We start from the raw sequence: 21,246 nt of genomic DNA on the forward strand, positions 1-21,246 counted from the left end.
CAGAAATGGGCTTCACACATTGTACCCATTTGGGGAATCAAACCCTGGTCTTCGGCATGACGAGCGAACTCACAGACTATTTTTTTGTTCAGTTTCTTTTAAGTTGGATATTGGCATATTTGCAAGACTGCAAGACTAAAAAATGCCAATTTCTAACACCAGAGTCTCTGTGGAATATTCCCTCCAAGATCAACACAGGACATACATGTATATATCCGTGGCAAGATGCTAACACTGGAGACACTGGAGATAAGTGTTCTTGGGCTGTAGAAGGAAATGTGATTATCCTACATGTCTGAGCTGCTGCAGTTATTAAGGGGAAAAACACAAGTTCGCCAATAGGTTTAGGTGTCTCATCAAAAAAATGAAATGGTTGAAAATGCCAAATGCAAAAAGGATTTTAGTTTCTTGAGGATCCATGTCTTGAGTGTCATGTGACCTGATGCTGTTGGCGATGAGAAATAGATGGACTGTCTCAGAGAGCAGTGTCCAGGGAATTTGTGTGAACTGTTCTTGAGTTTATCTCTTGATGATAGCATATAATTATTTTTTTTAAATGAAAATTAAGTTGTCATGTCTGAAGAAAGGAGCATATGGGTCCTTACAATGTCATAATTTATTGAGGCTGTTCTGTGGGTGTTACATGTTAGTGTGAGGCTGGTGTGGTTTTTTTTCACCAGGAGCACCTGCTGCCACAAAAAATGGAGAATTACTTCAGGCCTACCACTTAATGATCAAAGAAAGTTCTCTCATGGAGATGTGACTGATACCTTCTTGTTTTTTCAGAAAGTTTTTTTAAGTACAATAATTTACAGACTTCTACAGAGCCGATTCATACACATCTTCCCTAGGCAGAAAGTTAACTGACTATAAAAGTCCAGTTTCAAACCTTGCTGAACTAGCCTGGTATTATGGAGTTACCTTTTGGCTGGACTATTGAGTCTATTCATATTCGAGTCCAATCAAAATCGCGCAACGAAATCGGAATCTGGTTCGTAAACTATCATGCAGCTTTCAGTCGATTGCAGGATTTGCAAAGCATGTGCACCACCAACTTGTCCACAGATATTTTCCAAATCTTTTCGTGTTTTTAATCAAGGTGTTCACGTGATTTGATGCACTTTTCGATGTAAGACCCGTTTTATCACAATATAGATTTTGTTTATCAATCAGATTGTCTTGACTGGGCGCCGACATTTTGTTTAAAGGAAATGCAAGTGATATGAGAGGTGGAATCTGGTTGGTCCATAGGAGAAGCTTAGAAAGGATATAACTCGTAGTGCCTAGTTCGGCAAGGGTGGAAACTGGACTTTTAAAGTCAGTTAATTCTCTTGCCACGTGAAGATGATTCATATATAGACATAAGACTGAGGTCCATGATGGGTCTGACAGATCCTTGGTAGAACCCAGATCCATGGTAGGAGTCGGATCCATGGTTGGACTGACAGATCCTTGGTAGGGCTCAGATCCTTGGTTGGATTGACAGATCCTGGCAGGACTCGGATCCATGGTAGGAGGATGAGATTAAGCCTGCCTGTCTTTAATGTCACAGTATGGCATCCAACCTGGGATGCCATTAGGAGTGAACACTCTAACCACAAAGCTAACTGCCTGTCCCCCTGCATTTTCCCGAGGCAAGTGAGTTAACTGATGATAAAAGTCCCGTTTCCACCCTTGCTGAACTAGGCTGGTATTATGGAGTTACATTTTGGCTGGACAGACGAGTCTATGCATAGTCCAATCAAAATCGTTCAATGAAATCGAAATCCGGTTCATAAACTGTCATGCAGATTTCGGTTGATTGCAGGATTTGCAAAGCATGTGCATCGCCAGCTCGTTGTCAACAGATATTTTCAAAATCTTTTTTATGTTTTTAATCAAGGTACTCACGTGATTTCATGCATTTCGCGATGTAAGACCCGTTGTATCATAATGTAGACTTTGATTATCGATCAGATTGTCTTCACAAGGCGCCGCTGTTTTGCCTTTGAAGCAAATGCAAGTGATACGAGAGGTGGAATCTGATTGGTCCACAGGAGAAGCTTAGAAGGGACATAACTCGCAATAGCCACTGGTGGCGCTACGATCGAACCCAGGAATTCCAGCCTAGTTCAGCAAGGGTAGAAACTGGACTTTTAAAGTCAGTTTACTCTCTTGCCTCGGGAAGATGATCCCCCTGTGAAAGTAATATATATATTGTCCACAGTTGTACTGTGTGTGTACACATAGAATAATTTAATATATAGTTCATGCTTAAGGAACAGTGGAGTAGTGTTTTGGTTAAAGCATTCACTCCTCACACTGAAGGTCTGGGTTTGATTTCCCACATGGATACAATGTATGAAGTCCTTTTCTGGAATGCCCCTGGCTATATTGCTGGAAACTTGCTCATGTGTGGTGTATAGAGTGAGTGAGTGAGTGAGTATGGTTTTACGCCCCTTTTAGCAATATTCCAGCAATATCACAGTGGGGGACACCAGAAATGGGCTTCACACATTGTACCCATGTCAGGGATCGAACCCGGGTCTTCGGCGTGACGAGCGAACGCTTTAACCACAAGGCTACCCGACCACCCCTGGTGTATAGAGTGTCTGCCTGGTGAGTGTAAGGTCGGTGATCCAATTCCCTGGCCTTGGTTTGCCAAAAGACACTTAAGGATGTGTCTCAGAGGTGTCTCCATGTTAATCTGTGGCATAGTTTCTCAGTGGGCTTGGACAATTGAGCGTACAAATGTGCATGCATATCGCTATTATAAGTGAAATAATCTTGAAACTGAAGACAGCAAGCCTTATTATGTTAAACCCAATTTTTCCTTACATCACCTTAAAGTGGCATAAAACTGTGTCCCTCCCTCCCTCCCTCCCTCACTCACTCACTCACTCACTCACTCATGTATTAATATTTGAAAAAAGTTTCTCACAAATGAAAATAATTTTCAGGATCTGACTGTGCGACAGACATAGATGACTGTCAGGTGGCGCCATGTAAAAATGGTGGCACTTGTCAAGATGGCATCAACAGCTTCACTTGTGTCTGCGCTAGCGGTTTTACGGGTGCAACATGTTCCGTGGACATCGACGACTGTGTGTCAGGCCTGTGTTTATTTGGCTCTACGTGTGTGGACCTGGTCAATAGCTACACCTGTTTGTGTGCGGCCGGATACACGGGAAGGTCATGTGACCACGATATAGACGAATGTGCATCTGGACCCTGCTACAATGGTGGCACGTGTGCAGATGGACGAGCTTCGTACTCCTGTCAGTGTCCTTTGGGATTCACAGGTAGGAGAATGTCAAATGTAATTTGTGTGAGGTCACAAGATCAAACACTCTATCCTATACTGATAAACTTATATTGATAAAATATTCTTATATATATTTAGAAAATTTTGATAAAATGGCTCCAATAAAAACAAACCCGTTTTTTGTTACCTCGTTTGAAAGTTTTCAAAAACTAATTTCAAAAAGTTTACACAAACATTCTGTGATAAACATTATACAAAATACCTCCAGCCCTATCTATGATCAATGTTGCGTGATGTTGGTTTTCTGCTAATCATCATTAGTTCTAATTAGATTTTCTTTAATAGCTTAAATGTTTTACCACAGCCTTGATTGATAATTTTACAAAGCTTAATGATAATGAAAGATGGTTTTATGAAGATTTTATGAGAGCTTCAAGGTAGACCACCAATTTGCACGCCATATAAGATATGAATGATCTAAATGATACTCGAAATCCTTTGATGAAACGTGATGTAAAGTTTAAGATACTGTAATTTCATGGTCCATCAACAGAATGGGTCTGTTGCCTAATGTCTGCACTGTCCCAGTGAATTATTTGAATTTTATCCCAAAAATGAGTCTGGAGGCATTAAAAAATTCAGATTTTTTTTTTTTAAGAAAATGATTAAGGCATGTGTGTATATTAACTTTTGATGGATGAAATTCACATGATTATGTATGGGATATATCGTGATTTTCTTTGTCTCGGGGTACTTGGAGGCAATAAAATGATGTGAGGTTGGGTTTGTGGGGGATGTAAGGCCTAATTAAAACCTTTCATTTAAGGAGTTTTCACTGTGTATGTTTCTGACCAGGGCGCCGGTGTGAGGTGGACATTGATGACTGTCGTGGGCCGGTGCGGCATCTGTGTGTGAATGGTGCCACTTGTGATGACCGTGTCAACAACTACACCTGCATCTGTGGCCCTGGCTGGGAGGGCCGCTACTGTCAACAGGTACCATATTTCCTCTATTAGACGCCCAGGCTTCTATTTATTTTGGACAAGCCTTTGACCCGGCGTAAATTTGAGGCCCGGCTTCTATTAATACCCCCATTTCACTATGACCATGAATGTCCTGAAACGTCACGAAATGGAAATTGTATGAATTGATCGACCCGGCGTCTATTAGAGGCCCGGCTTCTATTTTGGGCACTGAACAATTGACCCTGCTTCTATTAGAGGCTTGGCGTCTAATAGAGGAAATACGGTATACACTTTGGTGTCACAATAATATCTGTCAAGTCAGTTGGAAATGAATTGAGGGTAAACAAATAAGATCAAATGCTAGGGCTTTGCGAAATTTTGAAACGTTCTAAAAGGTTGGAGTTTATGTACCAAATTTAAGAATTTAAGAATTCATACATTCTTGTTCACACAGATATTGATAATCTCCACTGTGTAGCCTTTAATCCATTTACTAAGTGTGAGAATTGTGTCTCCATGTTCTGGTGTTTTGGTGTTCTAGGAGACTGATGAGTGCAAACCACGACCATGTGCTAATGGTGGTTTGTGTATCGACGGCTTCAACAACTTTACCTGTAAATGCCCCAACAACTTCAAGGGAATCACGTGCAGCGACGATGTTGATGAGTGCAAGGGAGACAACTCACCATGCCTGAACATGGGCAGATGTAACAACACGTTTGGTTCTTACACCTGCGACTGTGGGGAAGGTAGGCATCACTTGATGTAAACTCAGTGTTTGCTTTTCATTGTTTTTGAAGTTGGAGTAGATCTCCCTGTAGGTCTTCTGGTGTAGAAGTGGTCAGACTCAGTGACCTGGTTGATTGACTGTCATCGTACCCTTAAGGCGTGGACATTGTATCCTAAAGGCATGGACCGTTGATCATAGTATTAATCACTGGATTGTCTGGTCCAGACCGAATGACCTATAAATTTTCCATCTTTAGCACCATCATCTACTAGGAGCTTGTTTTTTTGTCATATTTTCTTGGAAGACAAAGGGAGATAATTTTGGGGCTGTGGGGTAGCCTGGTGGTTAAAGCTTTCGCTTGTCACATCATAGACCCAGGTTCGATTCTGCACATGGGTACAATTTCTGGTGTCCTTCACCATGATATTGCTGGAATATTACTAAAAGCGGCGTAAAGCTATACCCACTCATTCAGTTAATTTCGGAAAAGTAATTTATTATGCAAGGAATTTCTCTACATCTCATAGACTGAACAAATTGGGGAAATATTAATGACAAATTTTATTTTTAATAAGTTTTATAGCTGGTTTTTTTAGTAACACAGTAATCTCAGATTATTATAGTTTTTCAAATTTTGAAGAAAAATGGTCAGCAGGTCTGCGATCCAACAAATAGAATCTTAATGGCTATAGTCAGATCTCATTTAAGGACATTTGTTTTTGTTGATTAGACCAAAGATCTATATATGTCTTTGATAAGACACATTACATTACAGGGTACTCTGGAAGCCATTGTGAGTCCGATATCAACGAATGTCAAGGTCTTCCATGTCACTTCAATGGGACGTGTGTGAACCTGATTGGTGGATATCGATGTGACTGTGTGGAGGGCTTCATGGGAAAGAACTGTGAGGCAGTCATACGACAGTGTCAGTTCGTCAACCCGTGTGGGGACAATGCTGTATGTGTGGAGAAGCCTTCTGGTAGGTTCAGAACATTGTCTTGATACATCCTTGACACCAAAAGATCTCTTCATGACAAAGAGTATTATGGATAAGAACTTCTTTACATGCACAACTTTCCAGGGCTACCTCTTGCCCCTTCAGACCGCCTCCGTGATCTGGTGGTAGAGCATCTGCCCCGAGAACAGAAGGTCAGGGGTTTCACCTCTCCTTTTGCCCCTTCATCAGGTGAAGGATATACTCTGTGTCATGGTTACATCCAACTTCTAAGTGCCTATAACAACTCAAAAAGTATCCCTTGGTATTTTCTTGTGTGCTGCAGTCTGAATGGTCGAAAATTGGTAAATGTGATCACGGAAATCTTTAAGACTTGCGAATGATTGCTTTTCTTGATTATATTCCCTAATTCCAAATTTGATAAACATGCCATTCAGCTTGGCAATATGGATACCACATTGATTATTGTTTGATCAGTATTTATCAGAATAACTTGGATTCGGTTGTTTCTTTCCACGTTCTGCTAACCTTGCGTTTTCAGTTGCTGTGATAGCATCAGACTTCATGTGGTGCATTTTGATGTCCCAGCATCCCAGCATGATATCATGCCTAAACACAACTTAATTGTGAGAGTTCACGAACAGAGAGATTGCCATGTGTAGTTACAAATACGTATGCTTTTTTCAACATTAATAAGCAATATCATAAGTAATATGCAGGTTCCAAATGAAACTTCTGGCATCAAGTACTCAATAACACCTGTAAATCTGAAAACACTTCATGTAAATCTCCATAAAGTGCCAGAATGTTGAGCGTTGAGCAAACAATAGCTTATTCAGAATTTTCTGCTTCAGTGACCAATTCATTAGTGCACTCAGGTCAGGAAGCGCTGTTTTCGGGGAATACTTCTGCCTTGTTTCTGTAAGGTGATTGGCTTCATACGACCAAGGCATTTGTATTGTAATCTAGGATTTGATAAACGCTGGCTTCTAATCCAATTAAGCTGGCTATAAGTAATTTGTAACTCATCCTTAAGAAAAACACAGAAGCTTTCTCTTCAATTTTGCTCTAATGAACACATGACCGAAGTGAGTTTCTTCTACGCAGCGCTTGGGTTGTTGTCTTCGCTGTCAAAGCTCTATAGGTATTGGTGTGACATCACGTACACTCAGAAATAATTTCATGCTTGAATCAAAAACATCCAGAACTATCAACGTTCTGGCCCTTTAATGTGCACTGATGGCATGGATCACACAATAGCTGGTTCACTCCTCATACACTCTCTCTTAAAGGTTTCAACACCATTTAGTTCAATTATTTCTCTGGATATTTGTATATTGAACACATTAATCTATTTTCCGTTTTAGGCGGATACACATGTTTTTGTAAACCTGGTTACCATGGCAACAGATGCGAAACTGAGATCAACGAGTGTTCCTCGACTCCTTGTCGTAATGGTGGCACTTGCCGTGACAGCATCAACTTCTATAATTGTTCCTGTGTGGAAGGTATGCATCTTAGAGCTCAAGATATTAACAGCAATCGTAGAGACTGAGCTGCAAGCTCTGGACCATTTAGCATATATACTACTCAACTTTCGATAGGGATAATCAGATATGTCATTCTATTTAAATATACACTTGACATGTGAGAATGAGATTTGTGTATCGTGGAGAGAAAGATATATATCCCTATAAAAAAGGAATACCGTATACGACGTAATAAGCGCCAGGGCGCTCTTAAAATTAAAAATAGGGGGCTCTTATTAGAATATTATTTTTTGGGAAAAAACATAGTTGAAAGATAAATTTCGTGGTTTATGCTGACAGCCTGAAATGTTGATATACGACAGATATATTTTTCAAGAATTTAATTGCCCATAATTAAGGGTTCATATAGCACACGAGTGTGTATTATACGCGAATAAATAAGTCTTGTGTATATTGATCAATCGGAAGGGGTGCTAATTGGGATTGTTCACTAGCCAATATATTAGGAAATATTGCCGTTTATTACGGGGCGCTTATTACGTTGAATACGGTAGTATACTGACTGCAGTGTCTTATGTTTATTTTGGGGTTGGCACATTATCACAGCCTGGAAACAACAGGGGTCACAGGCGGCCCAGTCGTCTAAGGTGCTGCAATTTGCTGTGCAGAGTTACATGCCTTAGGCAAGCCAGAAACCTAAGATCATGGGTTGAATTCCCAGTTCGCCCCTATTGGGTTTCTAGGTTTGGCAGTTCCATACCCGTGTGCATGGGTTTCACCCAATTAAGTGGTAAACGTTGGAGACTTGCATCACTTCGGGCTTTTCGCCCTCATCATGCTACCACACTGTGATATGACTGGAATACTGTCATACTATGGTATCAAATCCTACTTACTTGAAACAACATCATATTAGTTTTTTGATTTTATCTTACATTTACTCAAAATGGGCATGCAATTAGAAAGCACAACTTTTTGGTTTGATTTACTGTTTCTTTGTGTGAAACTTCCTGTTTGGAGGGCCGAAGAAAAAGGAAAGGAATAGACATTCTTTTCTACCCTTTGACAACTTATGTTTTCTTGTACTGTGTATGATCTCTCCAGTTTTTCGGTTAAGCATATTAAGTCCATAAGTATTTACAGAGATCCTATTTAAATATGGATGACAGATGTCAATGAAATGTTTTGTTTGATCATAAACTATTGCAAATGTTGGTGATAATATTATTTAGCACTCATATTTTGGTTAACACACAGCTTGCATTGAAAAAAACCCCATGCTTTTCATTTTATTTTTATAAAATAATGGTCAAATGGCAGATTGAGAATTCAATTTAAAATGGAATTAGTAAATGTTTGGGGTGGCTTGTTATGTATTGGATTTTGTATGCCATTGTTGTGTGTTTGAAAAAGTTAGGTTTCAAGGTTTGATTTTTTCTGAAACTGTTCAAGTCACTGATTATCCTCCCTTGTTTCCTAGGTTACGGAGGGAAGAACTGTGAGGTGGACATCAATGAATGTGCAAGTCAGCCATGTTTGAATAAGGGCGTGTGTTATGAACCTGCCCTCAACACCTTCGGCTGTAAGTGTCGGCCAGGCTTCACTGGCATCAGTTGTGATGTGAACGTAGATGACTGCATCTCCAACCCATGCCAGCACTACCAGGTGTGTGTGGATAGAGTCAACCACTACAGGTAGGTACTCCGTCTCATCACCAACCTCACTACAGACAGGTAGACAGGATCAGTTTGGCGATAAGACTAAGATATCTTCGTTCATTGCCTAATTACCATAATTGTAGCAGTACACAAGCATGTGGCTGGTGCCATGTGTTTGCACTCAGCAGATTGTTAGTGAGAATTATCTCCCCTGTCTGTTTGGCTGAGGCCCATTTAAGGATGGGGCCCGTTTAGGGTTAAGCTATAATACCACAATCAGTGTAGAAAAAAGAGTTGGTGGTCCATTACTCACCACAATTTGATGTAGAGAATCATGTCCCTTTCTTGTGCCAGGATCCTTGATTATGACCCCTCGTCTGTCAGCACTATGCCAATGCGCACAGTTGCTCCAAAGTGATAATCCTCTTTGACGTGCATCATTTTTATTTACACTGAAATGACACATTCTGACACAGCTGAGAAAGGGGTGTGAAACCCAACTCATTGCCTCCTGTACACACCCCTACTGCCACACCTATTAGGAGTCTGCAGCACATATTGCTTCAGGCTACCAAGATCACATGAATAAACACATACTTAACTATATTTTTCTTCCATCATTTGAGATTGAACTAATTATGTGGATGTATAAAATGGTGACATTCAAATATTGTGTTCCAGTTGCGAGTGCGCCCCAGGCATGACAGGAGATGTGTGTAACGTCCATATTGATGATTGCCATAGCAACCCATGTAACAACCACGGCACCTGCATTGACGTCGGCAACATGTACGTCTGTCAGTGTCCATACCCATACACAGGCAGGAACTGTGACACTGATGTGGATCCCTGCTTCCCTAACCCCTGTCTCCATGGTGGCACCTGTTTCCTTGACAACAGCATTGTCGAGGGCTACAGATGTACCTGTACGGGTGGTTTCATTGGCAAGCGTTGTCAAGGGGATGTGTATGACTGCCGGTCCAACCCCTGTCAGAACGGTGGTACATGTGTCGAGAACACGGATGGACATGCAGGCTTCAAATGTCGGTGTTCGAGAGAGTTTGCAGGGACGTACTGTGAACTTGAGTCCAACGACTGCATGTCCACGCCATGTCAGAACGGAGGAAGTTGCACACCAAACCAAAATGGTAATTATGCTTTCTGAATAATCCTGATTGGAAGTTGCATAAAAATTATTATATTCTAACTCTGCTCTACTTGATACAAGTGACACAGACTGCCTCCATGGTCTTGTTGATAGAGTGTCTGCCCAGAGATCAGAAGATCGGTGGTTGATCCCCAGACCATCACACTAAAAGATGTTAAAAGATGGTACTTGTAGAAAAACTGAACCAGTCGGTTTAGAGTATACTGTGTCTGAGTGGGGTATTCATGTTAAACTGTGGCATGGTATCGCAGTGGGCTAGCAATATAAAACCTCATTAGTCTGGACTAGTAGAAGCACACACACACAGACATGCAAACAGACACAGAAACAGACACACACCCATGCACAGACACAAACATACATGCATACACATATATGCTTATCACTATTTATGTGCAATAATCTTGAACATGACATTAAATCGCATTGATGAAAATCAAACATTAAAATAATGGAATCGCACACCCTAATGGTAGACTTCTTCTGAACAATCTTCTTCTTCATATCTACATGAACAGGCTACACGTGTCAATGCCCTTTAACATACACGGGTCAGGACTGTCGCCAAGACGTCGACGAATGTGACCAATCAGCAACTCTGTGTCAGAATGGTGGTCACTGCTTCAATCTGATTGGTGGATATAGTTGTGTGTGCAGCCCCTATTGGACAGGCCCCAACTGCCAGGTGGACATCAAGGAGTGTCAGCTGAGTCCCTGCCGGAACAATGCAACCTGCATGGAGGTGGTGGGTGGGAGCCCCCGGTGTGTCTGTCCTCCAGGTGAGTTTGGTGTGGGTCCTAGTCTGTGGTTTGAATCTGTGGTTGCAAGGAGGTGGTGGATTTGAGCATTAGTGAGTTTGTTTGTTGTTTAACGCCACACTCAGCAATATTAAAACTGTATGACAGCGGTCTGTAAATAATCGAGTCTGGACCAGACAATGCAGTGATTAATATCATGAGCATCGATCCGGGCAATTGGGATAGATGACATGCATAAACCAAGTCAGCGAGCCTGACCATCTGATCCCGCTAGTCGCCTCTTACGACAAGCATAGTCGCCTTTAATGGCAAGCATGGGTTGCTGAAAACTTATTCTACCCCGGATCTTCATGAGCCTAGTGAGTTTGATGTGAATTCAAGTACACTGCTTGGTTATCAAGCAAGTAATTTTTGTTTGTCTTCATATTTCTTGTTTGGGATAAATCATCTTAAAATGTTTTGGAAATAGATCTTTCATCTCATGAACTCATGAATTTTCAGCTATGTTAGATGTATATTATTTAATAGTATTCCAACTGTGTGTCATTGTGTGCTTTGGTAATGATTCAGGTTTGACTGGTGCTACTTGTGAGTCAAGGGACTACGGGTGTGAGATCTCACCGTGTCGGTCTGGGGGGACCTGTGTGCAGCAGGGGGATGCCTACATCTGTCGGTGTTACCCCGGATACACAGGTAAGTGTTGGGGGGTGAGAGTGTGAGGGAAACGCCTTCAGGTGAGACTGTTCAAGGAGAGGGGGAAGGAACAGGGTGTTGCCTTTGTCTGGCAGGCTCTAACGTAAATGCCTTCCGCTTAACTTTGGTGTGAGAATGGTGTTAATATCCTGCAGTCCAATGTTCACTTCACAACATTCTCACTTCTGGAATTTTTAGGCATAAGATGAAATTGTGCATTTAAACTGTAGAAAACCCTTGAAACATGTTACCCTCTTTGAAATATCAAAACATTTGTTTCTAATTTAACAATTTGTTTGTCTTGTTTTATCAGGTGCAAACTGTCAGACCAACATAGACGAGTGCAGTTATTTCCCCTGCAAGAATGGTGGCACATGCACCGATGCTAGCAATGGCTTCCGCTGTCAGTGTGCTCCCAACTTCGCCGGGTTGACCTGTACGGAGCTGATCAGCCCCTGTGACCCCAACCCCTGCCAGCATGGGGGTACCTGTCAGGAGGCGGGGCAGGGAGTCTTCAAGTGCTCATGTCCGCAGGGCTACACAGGTGAGGGAAGCTGATCTGCATCAGAGCTAGAGATAAGCTGTTTATTTGCGTAAAATACGCATTAAAAAAACTGAAATACGCAGACAAATAAAATCCTAGCGTATCAAATATGCAGCAAAAACTATAAACGCACTATTGAAATTAAATTAATGCATATATTATAACTATTAGATAAAATGATTGTGTATTTTACAACTGTTAGATAACATGATTGTGTATCAGCCAATTGCGAATTTCACTTGCTGACAGTTACATTCGGAAAAGCTTGTGCGACAACTATACTGATAGATGCCCATTGGAAAGCACATCGTGCCTAGTCAATGTACATGTTGTGTCTTAAACAGTCGCTGAAAAAGCGCCTTTCCAACTATGCTAAGTTTTACAAACAAAAATGGCTTCCCGGAGAGGGAGCCGCAAGCAGACACAGACGTAGACAGATATACTACTATTCACATAGTTTAAAATGATTTAAGGGGATTGTTACGAAACAGGTTTTAAGTCAAAATACCAAAATGTCAAGAAACAGGTGGGTAAAAATATTTGAATACCCTCTAAAAATTGTGGATACCCAGTCAAAATTAACCCCCTGGGTAAAATACCCAAACAACAAGAGCTTATCTAGAGCTCTGACCCTTACCTTACCAGTAAAAACATCTGCATCAGTAACATCCATATCAGTACAGTCATCTGCATCAGTAACATCCATATCAGTACAGTCATCTGCATCAGTAACATCCATATCAGTACAGTCATCTGCGTCAGTAAAACATCCATATCATTACAGTCATCTGCATCAGTAAAACATCCATATCAGAACAGTAAAACATCCATATCAGTACAGTCATCTGTATCAGTAACTTCCATATCAGTACAGTCATGTGCATCAGTAAAACATCCATATCAGTACAGCCATCTGCGTCAGTAACATCCATATCAGTACAGTCATCTGCATCAGTAGAACATCCATATCAGTACAGCCATCTGCGTCAGTAAAACATCCATATCAGTACAGTCATCTGCATCAGTAAAACATCCATATCAGTACAGTAAAACATCCATATCAGTACAGTCATCTGCATCAGTAACATCCATATCAGTACAGTCATCTGCATCAGTAAAACATCCATATCAGTACAGCCATCTGCATCAGTAAAACATCCATATCAGAACAGTAAAACATCCATATCAGTACAGCCATCTGCATCAGTAAAACATCCATATCAGAACAGTCAACTGCGTCAGTAACATCCATATCAGTACAGTAAAACATTCATATCAGTACAGTCATCTGCATCAGTAAAACATCCATATCAGTACAATCATCTGCATCAGTAAAACATCCATATCAGTACAGTCATCTGCATCAGTAACATCTATATCAGTACAGTCATCTGCATCAGTAAAACATCCATATCAGTACAGTCATCTGCATCAGTAAAACATCCATATCAGTACAGTCATCTGCATCAGTAAAACATCCATATCAGTACAGTCATCTGCATCAGTAACATCCATATCAGTACAGTCATCTGCATCAGTAACATCCATATCAGTACAGTCATCTGCGTCAGTAACATCCATATCAGTACAGTCATCTGCGTCAGTAACATCCATATCAGTACAGTCATCTGCATCAGTAACATCCATATCAGTACAGTCATCTGCGTCAGTAACAACCATATCAGTACAGTCATCTGCATCAGTAAAACATCCATATCATTACAGTCATCTTCGTCATTAAAACATCCATATCATTACAGTCATCTGCATCAGTAAAACATCCATATCAGTACAGTCATCTGCGTCAGTAACATCAATATCATTACAGTCATCTGCGTCAGTAACATCCATATCAGTACAGTCATCTGCATCAGTAACATCCATGTCAGTAACATCCATATCAGTACAGTCATCTGCATCAGTAACATCCATGTCAGTAACATCCATATCAGTACAGTCATCTGCGTCAGTAACATCCATATCAGTACAGTAAAACATCCATATCAGTACAGTCATCTGCGTCAGTAACATCCATGTCAGTACAGTAAAACATCCATATCAGTACAGTCATCTGCGTCAGTAACATCCATATCAGTACAGTAAAACATCCATGTCAGTACAGTCATCTGCGTCAGTAACATCCATATCAGTACAGTAAAACATCCATGTCAGTACAGTCATCTGCGTCAGTAGAACACCCTCACCAGTAAAAACAAGTGCACCTACTTCAAGGATTTGTAAGAACACCTGCATGAGTGGTAAGCCTTCATCTGTAGCACACATGCATCATTAGAAATATTGCTTAGGTACTTCAGTGAAGATTTATTTATTGCCAAGAGAATGGAAAGCTGCGTGTGAGACTGAGTGTGATGCACTGTCTAATCAAGTGACTTGTTACCCTCCAGGCACTCATTGCGAGACGGACATTGATGAGTGTGAGTTGGCCAGACCCTGCCAGAACAATGCCACCTGTGTCAACCTTGTCAACAACTTCAGGTGTGAATGTATGCCAGGATATACAGGTAGGATTGGCTAAAGCTGGCTGTGTTAGTGTGCAATCATACTCCGGACATGCAGGATGCTCATTTCATCGGTGTCCTTACTACTAAAATAAGTTAAGAATCACCTGATTCTTTCATATTACTACAGTACAATATTTATATTGGTGATTGGGTGATCCTTAACTTTTTTTTGGTTGTATAGTTTCTCTGCACTGAAGCTGGGCATATATTTATTATCCAGGCATACTAGATACAGCTTCAAATATTCCATTTCCCAAGGCAAGGGAGTTGACTGACTTTAAATGCCCAGTTTCCACCCTTGCCGAACTAGGCTGAAATTATGGAGTTATCTTTTGGCTGGACTAACAAGTCTATGCATAGTCCAATCAAAATCGCATAATGAAGTCGACGTTTGGTTTTTAAACTGCCCTGCAGATTTGGGTCGATTGCAGGTTTTACAAAGTCAACAGATAGTATCCAAATGTTTTCATTTTTTTAATCAAGGTGCTCACCTGATTTGATGCATTTTGTAAGATATGTTTTTTCATAATAAAGATTTTGATTATCGATCAGATCGTTTTGACTGGGTGTCGCCATTTTGTTTACACAATTGCAAGTGTAATGAGAGGTGGAATCTGATCGGTCAATAGGAGGGACATAGAAGGGACATAACTCGTAATAGCCACTGGTGGCGCTGTGATTGAGCCCATAAATTCCAGCCTAATTCGGCAAGGGTGGAAACTGGATTTTTCTAGTCAGTAAACACCCTGGCCTCAGGAAGATGCAACAATGCTGAGTAACATCAGGTTGTTATTGCATGATTTGACAGCTTCTGATTCTGTTAATTGCCTGTTTTATACTTTTGCCAGTCTACACATACCGGATATCAGAACTATATAGGACTTTAATGAAGACACTATCTCCACGATCAGTTGAACTTTTCCATTTTCACAAATACAGTTGATGTTTTACGAGTGCTTCACCTATTACTGTTCCTACCCTTCTCAAGGTATAGCCTGTAGCGTGGACATCGATGAGTGTGCTGGTTCACCCTGTGGTATGGGAAGCAGCTGTGTGGACCTCGTTAACAAATACAGGTGTGACTGTCGCCCAGGTATGACAGGTGAGTACATACACATTACTGTCTCTAAGGATTTTACTAGCTCGTCATTTTGAAATTAAGCTGAAAACAAAACACAAGTGACAAAGTTTTGTTATCTCTGCAGGTTTGAACTGTACAACAGACATCAAGGAATGTGAGTCCACACCTTGTCTTCATGGCGGTCAGTGCTCGGAGCCACAGATCGGCCAGTTCTCGTGTGTCTGTCCGAGTGGTGTGTCAGGGGCCACCTGTGAGATGGTCAATACGGCCAGCTTTGATGGTTTGAGTTATGTCCAACTGCAGCCTGACTTTTCGGTGACCGGGAGGCGTCGGCGCCGGAGGGAAGCGGTCAACGTGATAGGGATGAGGTTCACCTTTACGACAACTGTGCCCACTGGCCTCATCATGGTGGTGATGGGGGTGAGTCCAGCTTCTGTCCCACGGTCCGCAGTTTTATTTAATTTATGTATTTGTTGTTTAACGGTGCACTCAGTAATATTACAGCAATATGATGGCAACTTGTAAATAATCGATCTGGACCAGACCATCCAGTGATAGATATTATGAGCAGCGATCCATGTCAATGGGGCACTGTCAACCAAGTCACCAAGTCTGACCCCCGATCCATTAACTTGCCTTGTACAACCAACACTGGTTCTTGGGACCCTGTTCTAAGCCAGAATCCCAAAGGGGTCTCAATATTAGATGTAGAGGATATATGGCTAATCTTGTCAAAAAACATGTCTATATCTAAGGTGACCTGATAAATTTGTATTTTCATGACTGGTGTGACACATCCACAAGTATAACATAACAATGTCACAAGGTGAGGCTATCATGTGATTTCACAAGAAAAATCAAATGTTCTATTTATCCGGACAATCCTAGCTCTTCTCTCCATTTTTAAACTTTACACACTTTGTAACCTTATAACACTTTGAAACCTCCAAAGAAGATGAAGAACACCCGATTTCTTCACAAGAGTATGGTAAATCTGTCATGGCTGGTGGGTATTGCCACACACAACCTTCATGTTGTAGGTATTCTTGGAACTTGTTTTGAGATGTTTATGAAAAGTAATTTTCACGTCTGTCCTGAAATAAAACCTTCTCTAAACAATTGACCAGGCGGACCAAGAAGGTCGACCCCAACACTTCAGCCTGGAATTGTACCAAACTGCATTCTGGGTAACTGAGAATCGTGGTCTGGAGACGTCACAGAAGAGCATCCCGCTCGGCCAGGCCATCAGCGGCATCTACAGCCACACCGTGGACATCATCATCATGCCCAGCTTCACCAGCGTCACCCTGGACCCCAACAACTGCAACAACATACCTTCCTGCTACGTGTCCTTCACCTACAACCAGAGCATGGCCTTCACCTTTGAACGGCAGATGTACCTCGGAGGGATACCTAGCGTAACTCCATACATCCGCAGCAAACTCAAGACAGTTCAGGGATTTGCTGGTTGTCTGGGGGTAAGCACAGATGTGTTTTGTCTGAATGGGCTCCTGTCTACCAAGCGAGTTGACAGGCTTTGGCCGAGTTCTCATATGACGTGAATAGACGACACTAGACATAGCATTCGTCAGCAATAAATGACAGCAAAAAGTGTTCTACTTGAAGTTTGTTTATGAATTAAAATGGCCATAATTAACATCAGGAGAACAGTTTTTTATCATTTTAATCAGCCAAACATTCAAGGTGAAGAAGTGTCTTTTGAAATAATTTTGTAATTTAAGAAGAATATGTATGTGCACCAGTCTTTTACCAACAGAGGAGGGGTGTGTATATGACCCTCCCCTGTGATAATATTTTGCAAAAGCATTTTATATTTATCATAAAATATCCATTGATCATGCCCACCATAAATATGTTTCTTATTTTTTATGACGCTCCTCTAAAGACTTTCATATTCTTTAGTGACACCCCCCACACCAAACCCCACCCATTTAATTAATGTGCACCCCACGAGCACAGGTGTGGTGCTGACAAACCTAGAAACATAATTTGGGCAAACCAGGATTTAAAACCATGATCACAGGATTCAAAACCATGATCACAGGATTCTGGTTTGCCTAAGGGAGGAAACTCCTTAGATGACTGGTCTTGTCGTTGAATAAGATGTGTTTGAACCAGTACTGTTTTGTGGAGCATCTTGCAGTTGATCAGTGTGTTTTAATTCTGTTGGAAGCAGCATTCAACTTAATTGAACTAATATTAGTGGTCCCATTGAGTTTGTTATAACCGTAGTTTACTGTAGATCTTAACATTCACATATTTCTGATTGCTTCCAGAACCTGATGATCAACAGCAAGACCATGAGCCTGCTTCCCCCTGGGAACTCCTCCTCCTCCTCCTCCTCCCCCTCCCCTACCATCTCCAGCCAGTTCATGAAGCGCCCCACCCCGGGATGTTCGGCCCACGAGCCATGCAGCACCAACCTATGTCGCAACGGTGGGACCTGTGTTGATCTGTGGACCAGGAAGTACTGCCAGTGTCGGCCGGGATTTGCCGGGGAGACGTGCGAGTTCCAGAACATGGCGCACTTCTCTGCGGGCTCCATGCTGCACTACAGTGGCCTGGTGGAGATCAGGGAACTCTCCTTCTGGCTCAGCGCCACCAACTCTTCAGGGATGCTGCTGTACACTGTAAGACAATCCTAGCAGCATCACATGATTGGGGGGGGGGGGAGAGCAATGGTAATCTGATGAGGCTCTGAACAGGTCAGCTTGCTGGGGGGCAACTTTAACCAAAATGTTGAGTGTTCTTGTGCTGGAGGTGAAAAATGCAGACACTCCTAAATATGGAGTGCTTATGTGCTGTATAGGATTAATTTGCCCTAAATGTGGAGTGTTCTTGTGCTGGAGGTGACAAATGCAGACACTCCTAAATATGGAGTGCTTATGTGCTGTATAGGATTAATTTGCCCTAAATGTGGAGTGTTCTTGTGCTGGAGGTGACAAATGCAGACACTCCTAAATATGGAGTGCTTATGTGCTGCATAGGATTAATTTGCCCCAAATGTGGAGTGTTCTTGTGCTGTAGGTGACTAGTGCTGTCCCTAAATATGGAGTACTTATGTGCTGTATAGGATTAATTTGCCCCAAAAGGTTGAGTGTTTGTGTGCTGTAGGTGGCTAGTATTGCCCTGAATTCTAGAAGTCTTGAAATCACCTTGTGCTGAAGGCACATAATGTTCTGAAATTTTGAGTGTTGTTTGCTGTAGGTGATTAATGTTACTCCAAAATGTTGTGTGTATGCTATAGGTGACCAATGTTGTCCTGAAATCTTGAGTATTTGCTGAAGGTGACTAATGCAGGCCCTTAGTAAGGAGTGTTAGGTGCTATATGAGACTGATATTGCCCTACATGTCAGTTGTTTGTGTGCTGTAGGTGACTAATGATGCCCTGGCCATGATGATTGACCGTGGGCAGATCCGGCTGCACATTGTGTCTGGGAACACAGACACTGTCAGCCGAGTGGGCCAGAATGTGAACAATGGAGACTGGTACAAGGTCAGCCTTGTCCTCACTGGTGGGAGATACAGGATCCAAGGTAAGTGGCTGTCCAGAAATGGTTACCACTGTTAATGCTGACATTTACATTACTATTATTTTGTCAGGAACCTGTTGACACATTATCTTGTTTTGATGGCAGCTGCCCTGTATAAAGCTTTATTTGAATGACAATTAACTGCAATAAAGCTTCAACAATCTGTAATTTTTCATTTAATCAAATAAAGAATTTACATATTTGAAATGATATTATTTATTTACCATCTGTAACTACACAATCTGCAAGTACACTCACTCACGCACAATCGGCAACTACACTCTCTTATCATCTGTGTCTATTGCACTGATATTCCTCTTGGTCCTCTGTCAGTGTCGACGCCAGACACAGGTGTGTTTGGGTCAGGTAGCGGCACGGTCAGCAGCTACATCCTTGTCACCATGCCGCTGTTCATCGGGAAGCTGCATGACCACCCCGCCATCGACAAGTGGAGACTTAGACCCAGCAAACTACCCACCTTTGAGGGGTACGTGACAGTAGATCTAAACAATTAGTGTATTTGGTGTCAATTATAACCTGCTCCTAATAACCTTGAATACCACGTCAAGAAAACCAAAGCACCATCCCCATCCATCAGCAGAATAGTATGTAATATGGTGAAAAGAGTATGTAACATGAGCAAAATAGTTTTTAATGTCAGGAAAATAATATGTTATATGAGGAAAATAGTATTTCATGTCAGGAAAATAATATGTAATATGAGGAAAATAGTATGTAAAATGAGGAAAATAATATTAAATGTCAGGACAATAGATTGTAATATGAGAAAAATAGTATGTTATATGAGGAAAATAGTATTTCATTTCAGGAGAATAGTTTGTAATAAAAGGAAAATAGTATTTCATGTCAGGAAAATCAGTGAAAAAATCATGTTTAAATTGTTTTTCTTCATCATGTTTATCGGACCACCAACCAAATAATACCTGTAAACCAGGTGACAAGGAGGCCCTGTTCACACTGAGTGATATGACAGTAAAAAATATTTAACTGTGTATCTCGTCATAGTGCTTGTGGGGTCATGTATGAAGAAATCCATTTTTCTTGTCCAGGTTTGAAGGATGCCTGCGAGACCTGACAATCAACTACAACCCTATCGACCTCAAGTCCAATGTTGCTTCCATATTTGGCAACGATCCTCCTCCCCCCACCCCTGGATGTAGGCGGGAGGAAACGTGTAGCCCCTCCCCCTGCCAGAATGAGGGCATGTGTGTTTCAGGGTGGGAGGGGCACACCTGTCAGTGTCCGGCCAACTACCATGGACAGAATTGTACAGATGGTAGGTACAGCATGCTATGCCTGGTGACTACTTCAGCAAAATCAAAGTACCGTATTCGACGCAATAAGCGCCCATGGCGCTCTCAAAATTAGAAATAGGGGGCTCTTATAAGAATATTATTTTGGTAAAAAAAAGTTCAAAGATTGTGAATTTCATGGTTTGTGCTGACAGCCTGAAATGTTTATACGACAGATATATTTTTCCAGAATTTAATTGCCCTTAATTAAGGGTGCATATAACACACGAGTGCGTAATATACACTAATAAATAAGTCATGTGTACATTGATCAGTCGGAAGGGGTGCTAATTGGGATTGTTCACTAACCAACATATTAGCAAATATCGCTGTGGGCGCTTATTAGAGCGGGGCGCTTAATACGTCGAATACGGTATGCTTACGTCACTATTGAGGGGTCATGCAGATAATAAGGGATAAAAGTATTAAAAAATGGTGCATTTTCAGCTTACAAGAGTGCAGTTCAGTTGCATCTGTAATAAAGAGGGATGAGAATCTGCGGATCCGCAAATTTTAGTGACCACAAATTTGTTAAATCTGATGACTTCTCCCATACACCTCCCCAAAT

The 21,246-nt window shown here is 41.5% G+C and overlaps 1 protein-coding gene across 1 annotated transcript in view; it reads left to right on the forward strand.

Moving 5' to 3' along the window:
- Nucleotides 1-21,246, forward strand: part of LOC124144836 (protein eyes shut homolog) — a 117,270-nt gene that overhangs the window by 81,072 nt on the left and 14,952 nt on the right. Inside the window, exons 16-33 of the mRNA XM_046514439.2 lie at nt 2,940-3,281; nt 4,100-4,239; nt 4,751-4,958; nt 5,715-5,921; nt 7,265-7,405; nt 8,868-9,081; nt 9,727-10,193; nt 10,732-10,992; nt 11,542-11,664; nt 11,978-12,208; nt 14,614-14,730; nt 15,719-15,832; nt 15,936-16,231; nt 16,939-17,289; nt 18,109-18,462; nt 19,206-19,368; nt 19,699-19,852; nt 20,436-20,662. Coding sequence (XP_046370395.2) covers nt 2,940-3,281; nt 4,100-4,239; nt 4,751-4,958; nt 5,715-5,921; nt 7,265-7,405; nt 8,868-9,081; nt 9,727-10,193; nt 10,732-10,992; nt 11,542-11,664; nt 11,978-12,208; nt 14,614-14,730; nt 15,719-15,832; nt 15,936-16,231; nt 16,939-17,289; nt 18,109-18,462; nt 19,206-19,368; nt 19,699-19,852; nt 20,436-20,662 — 4,110 coding nt within the window. The remainder of the gene's footprint in view (nt 1-2,939; nt 3,282-4,099; nt 4,240-4,750; nt 4,959-5,714; nt 5,922-7,264; nt 7,406-8,867; nt 9,082-9,726; nt 10,194-10,731; nt 10,993-11,541; nt 11,665-11,977; nt 12,209-14,613; nt 14,731-15,718; nt 15,833-15,935; nt 16,232-16,938; nt 17,290-18,108; nt 18,463-19,205; nt 19,369-19,698; nt 19,853-20,435; nt 20,663-21,246) is intronic.

The sequence above is a fragment of the Haliotis rufescens genome, unplaced genomic scaffold (assembly GCF_023055435.1).
Source record: "Haliotis rufescens isolate VD_foot unplaced genomic scaffold, xgHalRufe1.0.p SCAF_8, whole genome shotgun sequence".
In the NCBI taxonomy this organism is placed as follows: domain Eukaryota; kingdom Metazoa; phylum Mollusca; class Gastropoda; order Lepetellida; family Haliotidae; genus Haliotis; species Haliotis rufescens.